Consider the following 15,988-nt stretch of genomic DNA (forward strand, 5'->3'; position numbering starts at 1 on the left):
GAAAGCATATTTATTTTCCCTTAAATGGTGCCATATTTAAATGGGGCGACCATGGCTCAGGGGGTTGGGAATCGCATCTGTAACCGGAAGGTCGCCGGTTCGATCCCTGGGCTCTCTGTCCTGGCCGTTGTGTCCTTGGGCAAGACACTTTACCCTACTTGCCTACTGGTGATGGCCAGAGGGGCCGATGGCGCGATATGGCAGCCTCGCTTCTGTCAGTCTGCCCCAGGGCAGCTGTGGCTACAACTGTAGCTTGCCTCCACCAGTGTATGAATGTGAGAGTGAATGAATAGTGGTATTGTAAAGCGCTTTGGGTGCCTTGAAAAGCGCTATATAAATCCAATCCATTATTATTTGTTTGGAAATTGCATTTGCGGGTTGAGCAGCAGAGTTGAGTATATAAGTTGCGCCCGTGGGGAAAAAAACGTGCCAAACCTAGTCTGGGACTGATGAGAAGATGTCATCTAAGATGACAACATCACAGAGCAGGGTTTATCAGAGACTACTTCCACAATTTAGAAGTGAGAGGATCCCTGCAGTTCTGGCCTCAACCTCACCGAGCACTATTGAGATCAGCTTGGGCGTATTGTCGTGCTAGAGTGACCAACACAACTGTATAGAGATTGACAGACCACGTGACTTTCGCCCATTGCATGCTGGGAACTCGTGGCAAAACAATTCAAGTACCGCATCAAATGCGAGCATTTGCAGCACCGCAAAACGTTCATTCTCCGGTTCCAATACCTTCTTGCTTTTTCTTTGCCCCCCCCCCAAAAAAGGAATGTACAAAACGAAGGAGAACAATGCCGGTCCGTACAAAGACAGACTTGATGAAAAGTCAAAGAAAAGATACGAGGAAAAAATCAAAGGAGTGAAAGGTTTAGACCCTTACGAGCACACAGAGTGGACAAAAGACGTTAGCGTGCTGCCCAGCTTTCACCACGCTCATATTTATAATTATACGGTTCTTGGAGTGAGTGCATGCACTCATGAAGTTTAGTAACTTCAGGTCACTGCAACAAGCCCAGGTACAGTTTACCGACGGATGGGTACAGGACCTTGAAATGCACCGTGTAGAACGAAAGACCATCGTACATATTGTAAGTTTACCAGTCTCACAAATCGTCTTCATAAATACACATTCGTTAACAGTTTATTAATAGGACCTTTGAGCTCAACGGTAATTAATTAGTAGTGGAAATAATTTCTGGTTCGCATTACAGAAATGTAGCAGTGACAATAATATTGTATGCTGTAATCCTACTGCGCAATTAGTGATACAAAAAACTGTTTTATCCTGTGAATAAAAGTATATGTTTTTGTCAATGTACCATAATAACAGAAGCGAAACGCAATATTGTGTCAAGACAATTCATTATTTATGCACAATAAACAAAGGAGCATAGCGCGACAATTTCTGTTCAGCGCCAGACTTGCTTGTAACCTATATCACCAATTATGTTATGAAAAATGACGTATTAACTACTAAAAAACACTGACCTTTGTGGGAATGCTTGGAGCAGACTAACCTGTGAGCTGGAGTGTTCTGGGACGTTATATTTGGTCTTTGATGGGCTGCAATCCAGGCCATCCGTCGCATCTTTGTTACTTCGGAAACATGGCTCGAACAATTTCTCTTCAATGACGTAATCCGATAACAACCGATCTCTTTACCCGTCGGCTTCCCGTGGCTGTCATACAACCGGCTATTGCAGTTAATAATACAGCAGCTTCTTGCCATTTTTTTGTGTTTCTTTTTATCGCTGTGTAACTGATTTCAATTGAAAGCCTGCGTGCGCTAGTACCTCTTGCCACGAGTTCCCAGAATTCTTTGCGGTTTTACCCCTGAATGACGTCACATTTTCAATCTCTATTGGCTGACTATCCCACGCAGCTTTCTATTATCTTTGCCACATCAGTGTTTTGATTTCTGTAAAAACTGTAAAAAGCTGTAGGTGAAGTAGAGTGACAAATTCTTGGCAAGAAACATTTTTGCAACCCTAAATATCCCAGCATTGCCAGTATAAATGCACAGCTATTTGGTCCATAGAAGTGCGATCACTTGTGACTTAAAATAACATTTTTGATATGGCAGCAAGGTTAAGAAAGTGTTTGAAGCTTAAGGCAAAGTAACAATAAAAATGTTGGAGTCAAACAAATCTTTAAGAACACAAAATATGGTAAACAAAATAAAGGTAACAGCAGCTACAAATGATTGGTGTGAAAATTCAGTAAGTGACTGTCATCACTGTCTTCTTTCAACTGCTCTCTTTACAGCTTGTGACCCTAGCATACTCTTCTGTTGCATCAACCCGCTGTACGTTGTCTTTTACTACATGCCTCTTTTCTGCGTGGTTTGCAACTCCATCTTTAACATCCTTTGTCCAGTATATCTACTGTCACTCCTCTGCACATGTCCAAAACATCTCAGCCTTTTCTCCTTTGCTAACTGCTCTATCTGAGCTGCCCCTCTAACATATTCATTTTAAATCTGGTCCACCCTGGTCTCTCACAGTGAAAATCTTAACATCTTCATCCCAGCTTCCTGTATACATCATAGAGGTCTCACTACCTTCTCTTTCACTCTCGGTGCTGTCCTTCTATCACAAATCACCCCTGGCACTCTCTTCTTCACCTGTTTTGCACACATTTCATTGCTTTCAGCCAATTTCGGCTACTCCTGTATTGCCACAGCAGGTAGCTATCCATGTTTGACTTGGCAGATTTTAATGCCAGATGCCCTTCCTGATGCAGAGACCCTAAAGGATTTGTCTCCTCCCCGGACACTGTCCATCACTTTGCATTTTGCAAATCATAGAACACTTTATGTTGGTTTCTCCTTTAATTTATCACCCTATCTGTATCAGCTAAGAGATTTCCTTTTCTTTTTTTTTCTTTTTTAAAAATATTTGGGTAGTGAAAAATTAATGATGGGACCTGTGTTGATTTGCATTACATGTGAGTGGCTGTGAGTGAGTGCAGTTTATCGCATGACCAAACATGCAGCCATCTGGTTTTGCTCAGCCGCACAGCTTTGTTGAGGCTCTCCCAGTTGGGCATGCTTCAGAGGCAGAATCACAGTATCACAGGTCTGCACATTTTTTTCCTGCTGTCAGGAGTAAGTGGAAATGCACCTCATCATGCCAGTGGAAATGAGGGTCAGTCTGTAGCTTGAGGACCTGATCCCATTTCTGCAGAAAGACCTGATAGATTCTTCTGCAGTCCCTCCAATCTAGGGCATGCTTCATCTGCTCTGTAGAATGAGGTGTTGGGAGGAAAGACCTCTGCAAAAGGCAGCTCTGTCCAAGCGTGTCTTTTACCACGTATTTTTTTATGGTTTCAAATGTATCGCTTTTTTTTGGAGTAGACATGATAAAGCATTAATATAGTTTGGTCATAGTCACTAACATCCCAAATGACAATGGGCCTCATTAATAGTGTTTCCTATATTATTTGTTTTTCCCTTTTATTCATATATATATATATATATATATATATATATATATATATATATATATATATATATATATATATATATATATATATATATATTAGGGGTGCAACGATACACAAAATTCATGGTTCGGTTCGGTTCGATACTTTGGTGTCACGGTTCGATATTTTTTCGATACAAAAAAATGTTCATGCATTTTTAATTTGTCATTTATTAAAATTATAAATATATATTTTAACTCAAAAGTACAGTTTTTAAATTTAACCCTAACCCTTGTGCGCGTTTTTTTATTTTGACAGCGAATGCGCACCTGCGGACCACTTATGTGCAGCCCTGGTTATTTAGCTCGTCATATTGCAGCCACAGAAATTCTTAGGTCCATGAAACCATGAAGCTGCACTTTCTTTTTGCCTTATAGTCTCATTTGTCATAACTTCTCCGTTTTGTGGTAAGCTTTTCTTTGGCTGTCACTTCTTCACCCTGACCTGTCTTATTTGGCTCAGAAGAAATGAAATATATATCCTGCTGCTTTTACACACGCACTCACATAAGCTCAGCGATTCTCTGCGCGATCAACCTCTCACATGTTTAAGCTGCGGGAGATTTCACTTGTCATGTTTGCATAGTGAGCTAACGATTAATAAGACGATGTCAGAGGAATTGGTGCACAAATTTTCATCACTCACAGATCAGTGCTGTCGCTCTCTATACACAGTTCGCGCGATTGCAAAGTGAAAGCAAAAAAACAAGCGCAAATTCAAACGCGATTTCAATATGTCACATATTGACAGTGGCTCACCGATGCCAATGACATAATTACCCAGCTACATTTATGAAAGAATGCAAAAGCATTGACATATATTTTTCTTCCTACAATAGCCCGACGGGCAGGGCAGAGATAGATTTTGGTAGCCCGACTGAAAAAAATCGCTAGCCCCAGGACGTCGGGCTAGCGATATTGCAAGCCCTGTATCTGATTGAGGAATCACTCATCTTTGGAAAAGAGAGTTTATTACAGAGAAATGTCTCTTTCCAAAATAAAAGCTATACTATCCGCTTCTTCTGGGCTATATTCTCAGCAGCATAAGGAGAATCATGTGCTAACAGCTGTCTAAATGACTCGGCTAAAGTTAGTAGCATGCTTGTTGTTTTTGTCTTTGCACTAGGATGATGTCGGCGTAAATGTGCAGTCATATTCGTTGTGTTCCCACTAGTGATTTCAGGTTAATCTCGTTGAAATGACCTTAACGCCACAACACGGCAAATCTCCGTTAACGAGCTACCGCCGATCGCCCCGTGCATGGGGCTAGACGGCCAACACGTTAACGAGCTAACTGCGCTAACACACTAGCTCCCACCCATGTAATTGAGCATTGCACGGCACATCCAACATACTGTTTTACTTTAGTCCATGACTCGCTTACCTTCAGGGTCATACGTCACATGAAAACCAAAATAATTCCAAACGCCAGATCTGGAGAGCTTAACTTCTGTCTTGCTAGCTTGCCCTGCGCTCTTCCTTCTGACTATGCTGTCTGTGTTGAGCACTCAGTGGATCTGCGCTCGACAGTGCAGCCTAGGCGGAGTAGTCGAACGCAGATTCACTGAGCGCAGGGCAAGCTAGCGAGACAGAAGTTAAGCTCTCCTTGCAACATGGCAAATTGAACCTCCCCCACCCTCATTCAGATCTGGCGATTGGAACTATTTTGGTTTTCATGTGACATATGACCCTGAAGGTAAGCGCGTCATGGACAAAAGTAAAACAGTATGTTGGATGTGCCACGCAATGCTCAATTACATTGGTGGGAACTAGTGCATTAGCACAGTTAGCTTGTTAAGGTGTTGGCCGTCCAGCCCCATGCACGGGGCGATCCGCGGTAGCTCGTTAACGGAGATTTGCCGTGTTGTGGCGTTGACATCATTTTAACGAGATTAACACTGACAGCACTAGTGGGAACACAACGAATATGACTGCACATTTACGCTGACATCATCCTAGTGCAAAGACAAGTGGAATCAGACAAAAACAACAAGCACGCATGCTACAAACTTTACCCAAGTCATTTAGACAGCCATTAGCACATGATTCTCCTTATGGGGACCTGATATATTTAATATGCTGCTGAGAATATAGCCCAGAAGAAGCGTATAGTATAGCTTTTATTTTGGAAAGAGCCATTTCTCTGTAATAAACTCTCTTTTCCAAAGATGAGTGATTTCTCAATTAGATAGATTTGTTTTTTAAATTATTTTGTTGTTTCAGCAACATTAAATTTAAAAACTGTACTTTTGAGTTAAAATATATATTTATAATTTTAATAAATGACAAATTAAAAAGGCATGAACATTTTTTTGTATCGAAAAAATATCAAACCGTGACACCAAAGTATCGAACCGAACCGTGAATATTGTGTATCGTTGCACCCCTAATATATATATTGTGAACAAAGATGGGACATTCTGTTGGCTTTTTGCATCAGTGACTTTGCTTTTCTCCAACCAAACAAAATTGGTCAGTGGTCATATGCAAAACTTTCTGCATTTTTTTTTTTATGCGCATAAATTAAGGTGATTTGTATACACATAGGTAAATAAAGCTCAAGGCTTAGTGTGTATGGGAAATGTTTCTCTATAATTTCTCCAAAGGGTTTATGGGTAGCAGGAAACTTAGAATTCTTGCTTCCTTATTGTTGTTTTGTTTTACTCGGGTTTCTGCTGGGTCAATTTAATGTTGCACTAAATTATTGTCGCACAAACACCTGCTATAATGCTAATTGGCACAATACAGACAGACTCCAGGGAATTAATTTTCTTCAAAGCTATATTAACAAGAGATTATCCAGTCATAGTTGACCACTTTTACATACAATGATAAAGGCTCTACCCTTCTGTAATCTGCAATTGGCAGACTAATACCTGACGGACACTTTCCTCCTTAAATCTACTTTACTTTTTTTTTCAGTTGCCTTTTTTCTGTGTGAAAATGTACTCTCAAACGGTTTGGGGGTCACCGTAGGTCTGCCAAACCACAGGGTTTGCTCTACACTTGGGGAACCCTGGCATCAGTACTCAGAAAAAACACATTTAACTGTGGAATTAATTGAAATAAATATGTGTGCTTGTGTTGTATACTTTTAAACGGAGACTGTCTGCTTTCTATTGCTGACATCCTTTTGTTCATGTTGTTTGTGTGATTTACAGGAATCCATCCTGTTTGACCACCTGATTGCCTGCCTCATAGGGTAAATTGGCTGCCATGATGCTTGGGCTACAGGGAAATGCTGCCAAAGTGTATCGCTGTGTGGCTTGTTCAGCCACCTTTACTGGATTGGCCTCATTGCTAGTACATCAGGCAACCCATGCCAGCCCACCCTCCAAGGTCACCTCCCCTCCTCCAACCCAGCCTAACATCAGCCCACATGAAACGCCGTTTGCAAGTACAGACTCATCCATCGAGCACCTAAGCTCGCCAACACTCTTGCCTGACAGCCCTACACCTTCTTTCTTTATTTGTGATTGTGGAGAGGAATTTCAGGACTTTGGTCTTATGCTGGAGCACAAACGTTCACATATATCTCAAATACAGCTGCTGCAGCCCCTGGATAGTAACATTGTTCTCCCCAGTGCAACAGATTGCAATAAGGATTTTCCAACCCAGCATGTATCATTCACTCCTGTAACCCAGTCCAGTTTGGCCCTTGCTTGTCCCTCTACCTCCAAGTCCCCAGCTGTTGAATTACCTACTTTAACAGCCCAAAAAGCAGATGTAAGCCTGGAGGACAATATTGCCATAGTAACCGATCCTCAAGGCCAGTGTGCTCCCCCTGAAAATGATAGTGAGGAGCAACTTCAGAACATGCCATCCACTGCCGAGCAAATAACAGAGACTGTAGAGGAAACTAATTTCGAGGAGAACACAAATGCTGTCCGCAGCTGTGAAAAAGGAGAGAATTTGCCCACAAATAACATCCTTATGAAGCTGCTCGCATCAGCGTACATGAAACACTTACCCCTTCCTCAGAGTCAGGATCAGAACGAAAACACAGTTATCCCCAAGCAGGAAGCTGTACCCATGGATATAACACCAGGATCAAAAACAGAAGCGGCGCCAATCAATGATCTGTCTATTGCACAGTTGAGGCGACTCCTCGCAAAACCCGATATAAAGACAAAGGCTCCATCCATTAGCAGAATTCTTGAGTCCAGTAAGAAGAGGGTTGTCTCTCTGACTAAGACTTTATCTCCTGTTGTAGTTCTCGAGACTCGTCAAAAGCTCATGGATCCTGTTGGTAGCGGAACATATGGGAAATACCAGTGTGGCCGCTGTCGTAGGGTTTTTCAGAACCTGGACAGATTGACAGAGCATCATTTTTTACACAAAAAAGAGAGGATTAAGTGTTGTCGTCGATGCAAACAGCTGATCATTGGGAGACTGCCTTTGCCTGACAATCATGTGTGCCCTCAGTTCGGAAACAGGGCTCTACCGCCATCAAGCGCTTTAAAATCCAAGTTTCCATTTGCACAGAAAATAGTGCCGTTCCACAGTCTCAACAATGCGAAAAAGGTTTTCTTCTGTCCAATGTGCAAGCACAGCTATGCACGGAGGTGGAACCTCAAAACACACAAGTGCCAAGGTCCAAGGTCAGTCCTCTCTCAGCAGATCAATCCCTCAATACAGAAGATGCTAGCACTGCAGTCCACTAAAAGCATTGCCAGTGATGGTGTGGATGAAGTCAGTGCTGCATCCCAAAATTCCAAGAGCATTGGCGTGGGCACGGAAGTTACTGGCCGTATCAAGGTAGAGGTGACCTCTCCAAATGCAGAGCAGTCTGCAGTTTCACAATTGGCCTGGGCTCGCCCAGCACAGAACTTCTCCCCATTCTCCCTGAAATCTCCAGTGATGGAGCAGCACAAGGATAATTCTGTGTGTAGCGTTTCACTCCAGCAAGGAGAAGAAAATAACTGGGATGCAGAAGCAGCCAATAGTGACGGTAGTAACGAAGGGCAGTGGACGATGCCTTTGGATGATGAAACGCAGGTGTTCAGTTCTGCAGAGAAGGGTGTTGATGATGAAGCGAAGAACTCCTTTTCAGTCGAACATGGTCTGCGCTATTTCGTCCGGGATGGAGTGAAACGATACCCGTGCAACAGATGTCAAAAAACCTACAGCCGTGCTTCAACTTTGAGGCGCCACCTGCGACTCTGTGGTTTCAGGCCACGTGGGTTTGGAGCTATAGCACAGGGTGGTAGTCAGGGTTTGGTTACACTGAATGCCAATAATATCAAACCAATGTTTTCCTGTTTTGTCTGTGGGAAAACCTTCAACCGCAAAGATAACATGATGGTTCATAGAAAAAGATGTCAGTTTCAACGAACCATGGCAGATGTGGAAAGAGGGACTGTGCAGACGAGCTTGCCAGGCAATGGATCAGCAGAGCCAGCAAGTCAAACCCAGGAGGATGATGGAGGAAACTGGGGCATCATGTCACTGCCGTCTGTACTTCCAAGGAGGGTGACGTGTGAGTGTGGGGTTGGATTTACGTCTCCGAGACTTCTCTTGGAGCATTTGCAGAAGCATGCTCAAGAATCGTACACTTGTCCAACTTGTGGAGAAACAGTCAATTCCTGGGCAGACTATGAAGTTCATTTGCAGATCCACATGCATCCTCATCACCAGTTACTGAAGGGACTACAGCCACAGCGATCACAACCACTGTTGATTCGATTTCAGCAGCAGCAACCTCCACCGCCGCAGCAGCAGCAGCAACAACAACAGCAACAGCAGCAGCAGGTTCAGTCAGTGCACCCTCCTCCACAGAAGCAATCACACCCAGAGCCACTACCAAATCCACCAAAGAAGCAGGGGAGGATTGTGTGCACACGATGCGGGAATACTTTTGCAACTCGCTGTTCCCTCCGAAGGCACATATCATGGAATCGATGCAAAGGTGCACGGGTTACAAATCAGTTTGCAAGCCCACCCAAAAGTGTGCACTGTTCCCACTGCAACGCTGACTTTCCAAACACCATCAGTCTGATTTTTCACCAGAGGAGCGGTGCCTGCAAGCCTGCCATCAAGCCTGTCCGCTGTCCTGTTTGCCTCCGCTGGTTTGGTACAGTGGAGAGTTTGCAGAAACACCTGCTGACTCACAAACAGTCTGAATCGTACCGATGCGACGTCTGCCAGGGTACGTACCCAAACCTGAAATCACTCAAAAACCACCGCAGGAGGATTCATCGCATCATGGCTGGGGACATAAATCCAAAACCACAAGAACAGCTTACATCTTAACAACATTTTTTAAAATTGTGTCTGTCTTGAGAGTGTTGGATTAAGAAATGAGCTCTTTTTTTTTTATACTGTGTTCTTTTTGCTTTTTTGTTTTTAAACTTTACAGGATGTTGTACAGCTACATAAGATGTTTTTTTTTAAAGTGCGATAGTAGCTTAACCCTCTTTAAAAATGTTTAAAAAACAAAACAGACATACTACACATTTTAGTTTTACTAAGTTGATCCTTATTTTCCCTGTGCTCAGTAGCCTGTAAATGATTGAATATTTTATTAACCAAACTTTTATCATCGGGTTGGTGCTGTAGCTTGTTGTTGTTCTTGGTGTTAATAAAGATACCAGTATGTGAAACAGAAAAGTTGTGAACTCTCTCAATGGACATGTTAAGTATATTGACCAAACCTTATCAAGTAAAGGGTGCTTACTTCATGTCGTCACAGTTTGATATTTTATGCCACCTCCATCATCCTATGTGGTCTTTTGGAGTATTGTATTGATATTTCTGTAACTTAAGGTTTTCATGAATGTGATGTACCAAGATCATTAGATTGCTGCTTCATACTTAAATTGTAGGTACCCAATAGAAAGAAAACATATCTGAGATTTGCATATTTATGAGAGAATACCAATTTCCCTCCCATTTTTTTTATTTCCTTAATCTTTGGTCAGTTATAGCTCACTTTTCATATTACATAAGTACTAAGTGGCTTACTTACCAGGCATTACAGCTTTTCTAAAAAAACAATGGAGGAGCTCAATCCAGCCACAATTACCTGGACTCAAGGCTGCTGTCTGAACAGGCCATGTTAAAGTGTTTGTGGTATAATGGTAATCAGAATAAATCAACATGGTTGACAAATGAAAAGTACATGATGTGGATGTGTAGTAAAGTTAAAATGCTGTGATCTACACTTGAGAGCACAGTGCTCAAAAGCTGTACAAACGGGATTTCAAGCAGTTTATTTAATCCCTACTTGAGGAGATTTTAACTTTATCAAATGACCCTCATTAGCAGAATTAGAAGTGCTTAATATCTGTGTGTCCAAGGCAACATTCTAGAGCAAGTGGCACTGAGTCTGCTGCCATTTCCAAGGTCTGGATTGAACATTGTAAGTCAGTGTTTTTCTTTACAGCGTGAAATCTACAATTCACTGACATAAACTGCAGCAAATGCAAAAGTAGATTAGTAACAATCAGTATAGGTATTAGTTTAAGTAAAACTCACAGGCTGTGCCTGCTGTTGGAAGGTTTAATAACATTCGTGTTAACTTGTTTGTGTAAGACTCACTTAGGCTGGATTAAATGTACAGGTCTCACTGAGCTAGTGACATGGATAAAGGTCTTACCGCACACTCACCAGACACTATTAGGTACTTTTGGTGAAGCCATTTTTGCTTTCAGAAATGCTTTATTTCTTTGTCTCAGAGTCAACAAGGTGCAGGAAACATTCCTCAGAGATTTTGGTCCACGTTGACATGATAGCATCATAGTTGCTGGAGCAACTGTGTGATGCAGCTTTGAGCTGCACATCCATCATGTGAATCTCCTTTTCTCCCACATCCCAAAGGTGCAGTGAACTCACTGCCATGTTCAAGAAACCAGTTTCAGATCATTTAAACTTTGTGATGTGTTATTCTGCAAGAAGCAGACATCAGAATATGGGTACACTGTGGTCACACAGGGTTGGACATAGTCAGCAACAACAGGTAGGCTTTGGTGTTTAAATGGTGTTCACTTGATACTAGTAGGTCCTAAGTATACCAGTAAATTATTCTTTACACCATTATAGCAGTATTGGGGTTTTTAAGGAGAAGGAAATATTAGCAATATTATGAAAGAATGGAAAAGATACTGAAACGAAAGGAGTAAAGCTTTGACTTATGAACCTTTGTTGTTGTAAAGTTTGATTTCAACAAAATCTCTCTTTATCAAACTATTTGTCAAAGTTCTTCAGGCAATAACTAAGAACTTAGTTTATGTAAAATGAAATTGTAAATTGTATAGAAATTGTATCTAAACCTAAATGTCCAAATCTAGTTCAGTATGGTCAAAGTTGAAGACCTCATATACAAATAAATTCACTGTGTATTTAGATTATTCTCATATAGTTCCATATATAATTTAATGTGTAGATGTGTTTGGAAACTTGAGACAAACTTCTAACTTTTTACTTATATAAATAAAACCTAATAAAGAAATAATTATTTTGAAACCATATGAATAACAACTATCAAACCCTACAGTGAGTCAACAAATCCAATATATATATTCAATAAATACATTGAAATAAACAAAGTATGATAGATTAGTAGTTTTCAGCATGATTCAAATTATGGACAAAGCCTACAAGAGATAATTACCACTTAATATCCAGAAGCTGTTTCGTATTGGTAGATTTGGCAAGTTTTTCACAGGCACAGCCCACGTGCTCAGCTCTACTGCTAAATCACCAAATATGGCACCATTTAAGAAGAAATTAATAGGCTTCCCAGACAAAATTATTCAGTACTGTGATAACTGTTTACTGCGAAGATGCTTTAGATTTAAAGAGTTCATCTGTAGTTGTAAATTTGACATCAGTGATCTATTATTTCTTTGTTTTTCTTCTTTTTGTCTTGATTAAAAGGTGAGGTGAGTTGTAGTTGAATTGATTTTCTTGAGGTGTTTTAGCATCAGCCTACATACACCCTTTCGGTTTGTTCTGTAAATTGAATAAAGATAGGGTATCTAAAACTTTATTGCTGGTTTTGTTTGTTTGTTTTGTTTTGTTATGTTTTGGGGGATTTTCTGATTTTCCTGATTTTTATTGTTATACTCGGTGAATGCGTTAAGATTCCCAGTTGGTGGCGCTAGTGCAACATAACAGCGTGTGATGTTTAAGAGAAGAAGATGAGGATTTCTCTTCTTTTTTCCCCTTCTTCCCTCTTGTTTGTTCGGTGTGGTTACAGGCTAACTGCTACCTATTTGTGCTACATACCGGCGACTCAGCCCATTTGTTAATGTCTCGCAAAACGACACCAGACAAACAGTTTGCAGCTTTTCCAAGGTAGTGCCTTACTATTGGGATGGCAGCGGTTTCGTTTTCATGTTGGAATGAGCTAATGATGTTGTATGTGATGTAGCAGAGGCTAACGCTAGCATGCTAGGCATGTAGCAAAGGAAGCGCGCGTTAGATAAAAAAAAAAAGCCGTTATTAATTTTACAGTGTTGCTAGCTAAGGTGCTTTACCCTCCAGATGTCTCAAGTGTACAGTGCATTTTTGTGAATAATTCACCGCCTAATAATTTGGTTTTCCTTTCAAAGTTGTAGTGATTTGCTAGTAATTGTGCAGAAGTTTGGACTTTCCTTTATAGGCGAACAGCAAATGCATTTTAAACATGTAAAAAGAAGGTAAAGGTGATGTTCCGTACACTGCTTGTGATTCATATTTATTCTCAAACCTGCTTCTTCTACCAGGACCAGCGTGCTCCCCGTTAGCAGTGAACACACTAATGCTCAGTGTGAGGATGGAGACAGGAAGGCAAAGCACCCTGGATTACAACTTGGTCACAGACCTGATGAATGGAGGGCAGTTTTGCTTCAGCTGTGAGCAGATATTTGCAAACAGGAAATGCCTGGAGGAGCATATGTGTTCATCCGCGAGTTTCATCTGCTCCTGCGGGACCGAGTTTACTGAGTACAAGCACATGCAGGAGCACAGCACTATGCACGAGCCCGGGCACCAAGTGCTTGATCACAAAACCATACGGAACCGCAGGATAGAGAAGCGCATAGAGGAGGAGGAGAAACTTAAAAGGATACAGAAGGGTGAGGTAATCTGGAATACGCCTAAAATGACCAATGCTTGGACAAAGGCCAGTGCACCCCCAGTTTCTTTGCCAGTGACTCCTGTGCTGCAGGTACCCAGTGCGTCGGTGTGTGTGCCGCAGCTTTGCGTGCAGCCTGCAAAAATTTCACAAGTGCCTGAGTTGTACCCATCAATGTCACAAGCATCTGTGCTCCCAAACCCCGCATCCTCAACAACAGACATGCAGAATATTTTCGCAGATGTTGGCGCACCGACAGTGGATGTCTGGACGCTTTATCAGCCAGTTGTGTTGCTTCCAACAGTGCGCAAGTTTAACAAGCAAAAGCCATACTCTTGTGGTAAGTGTGGGCAGTGTTTTTTCTCAAAGACCTTACTCATCTCCCACCACAACTTTCATGTTCCTGACAAAATTTCGGGCTGCATAGGATGTGGGCTGCTGCTCTCCAACAAAAAGATTGTGCCTCGCTACCATGTATGTAACTCATCAAACAACGGATCCAAATTCAGGCTAGTCACAGCAAAGCCACTTGGTTTCAAGACTATGAACGTGACAAGTGGGGAAAAGACTCTGAGCGCCCTGGGTCTTCCAACTACTTCCTCTCTGCAGGTGACAAATCAGAATATTGGTGAACTGCCCCCTACCTCCATCTTGAAAATTAAGAGTGTCCCTTTCATTACCAAACAGGGGGTACGTGTCACTCCATTATTGCAGTTTAAGAATGCATCCAACATCGGTGTGTCCTTTCCATCAAAGCCTCAGACTCAAAATCCTAGTTTGCAGTTAAAGATGCCCACAAACTCTGCAGGGGTGTCTTCTGCATCAAGTGGCTTCTCATGCCGAGTCTGTCATATTTCTTTTGAATCTGCTCAACTCCTTCAGAGGCACAAGTGTGTCAAAGCACGGGAGTTTATGGCCCAACACGTGCGAGGTGGCATGCAGCAGTTCAAAAAGATGATGCCAGCGGCAAGCCAAGTTCCTGCTCAGGTAAATGGCAAAAGGAAATGCATTATACCATCTTCTGGTAATGTGAAGAAGAGCCAAATCCTGACTGTAAACTTGGAAAAAGGGCCTGTCAACGGGAACACGGGAGTAGATAGCGATGATGACTGTTACATCGTTGAAGGCGGACCAGACAAACCTGCTGAGATGATTTACCAAGTAATGTCATCTGTACCAATCAAGACTTGACAAAACTAGTGAGGCACATCCAGTCTGCATGTCATGTAAAATATGGACCAAGCGCATAGAGATGGCGACATCCTGGTTGAAAGGAATCTGCTCAGTTCACTGCACAGGAGCATGATGCTTCCTGGTTTGCTCAAGACTGTTTTAAGATATAGAGAGTAGTGATAATAAAAATGCATCTTTAATTCACCTCGATTTCTTTTGTTAATGCATTTCGAATTTATAAAAGTATGAAGGTGGTACCTCTGTGGTGGTTGCAGAAGATGAAAAAAAAATGTACGTATGTGGGGGTTGAATCATGTTTGGTGCCCTAACCGGCACTATTATAGTTTTTGCTCTGTTTTTATGTTTTTAGTATGATCAGAATGTGTTGTGAAGCTGTGGGGATTGGCCAAAATGCCCAGTGTGTTCATACCAGCTTTGTAGAGACTTTTAAGAATACAATATATAATGTATTAAAGTATATTTTCAAACTCAGTGTTTTGTGTTCACGACACTTTATAGTATTACGTCACAACAATGTGATTGGTCACTTGCAATGTTGAACCTGGAACAACATTTATTATGATGATGTGGAAACGACACGAGGATATCAGATCCTGCATATTTTAATACTGCATTGTAAAGCGCTGGTAATCTTTCACAAAAGTACATCAAATACATACAAACGTGAAAAATAATTCATTATAGATATTTTAAAGATACTGTCTGAAAATGAGGTATATTAATAGTGTATTAGGGGTTGTTTTTTTTTTCTTAATTTTTATCAAGTTTTGTGCCTCCACTCTTAAAATTGCCTGTTTTTTGTATCCACCAAACTAATGATGACAGTTTCATTGTCATTAGTGGTTCTCCAGCAGAGGGAGCTGTTTCAAAGCACAAACAAAGCGACGTAGTGCGTCCATTCATTATGAGGTAACATCCATACCTTAAAATCAAAGATGCTGCAGAAGCGCTCATGCGGAGTTCACTTGTTGTCTGTGTGTAATAGAAGCGTCAATTTGAATCCTATGTGTTAAGATAACATATGCCAAACTGGATATATATTGGGTGTACATTGAGATACTTGATGCTTGCACATCTGACACGGACTCCCTGCGAAAACTTAAAACTGCAGAACGAGTAGGAGTTGGGCATACTCACATTATTGTTAATTGCTAAATGAATGTATGTCTTTTTGCCTTCCACGCTTCTTGTTTATAACATTTCTAATTGTCTCAGCAACACACACATATTGACAAACAGAACA

General features: G+C 41.5%; 2 protein-coding genes across 3 annotated transcripts in view; both read left to right on the plus strand.

The window, feature by feature from the left end:
* The window catches only part of LOC113032548 (uncharacterized), a 30,940-nt gene extending 20,837 nt beyond the window's left edge, over positions 1-10,103 (plus strand). For both annotated transcript variants that reach the window (XM_080308237.1, XM_026185527.2), the window contains exon 2: positions 6,656-10,103. In XM_080308237.1, the coding sequence (XP_080164363.1) occupies positions 6,711-9,746 (3,036 nt within the window). In that variant the 5' untranslated portion in view covers positions 6,656-6,710 and the 3' untranslated portion in view covers positions 9,747-10,103. The remainder of the gene's footprint in view (positions 1-6,655) is intronic.
* A 2,042-nt stretch (positions 10,104-12,145) lies between these two features.
* LOC113031946 (uncharacterized) lies at positions 12,146-15,216 on the plus strand. Its single transcript, XM_026184503.2, has 2 exons — positions 12,146-12,791; positions 13,202-15,216. The coding sequence occupies exon 2, from the start codon at positions 13,237-13,239 to the stop codon at positions 14,740-14,742; it is 1,506 nt and encodes a 501-aa protein (XP_026040288.1). The 5' UTR covers positions 12,146-12,791; positions 13,202-13,236; the 3' UTR covers positions 14,743-15,216.
* The last annotated feature ends 772 nt before the right edge of the window (positions 15,217-15,988 follow it).

Source organism: Astatotilapia calliptera, chromosome 11, assembly GCF_964374335.1.
Source record: "Astatotilapia calliptera chromosome 11, fAstCal68.1, whole genome shotgun sequence".
Classification (NCBI taxonomy): domain Eukaryota; kingdom Metazoa; phylum Chordata; class Actinopteri; order Cichliformes; family Cichlidae; genus Astatotilapia; species Astatotilapia calliptera.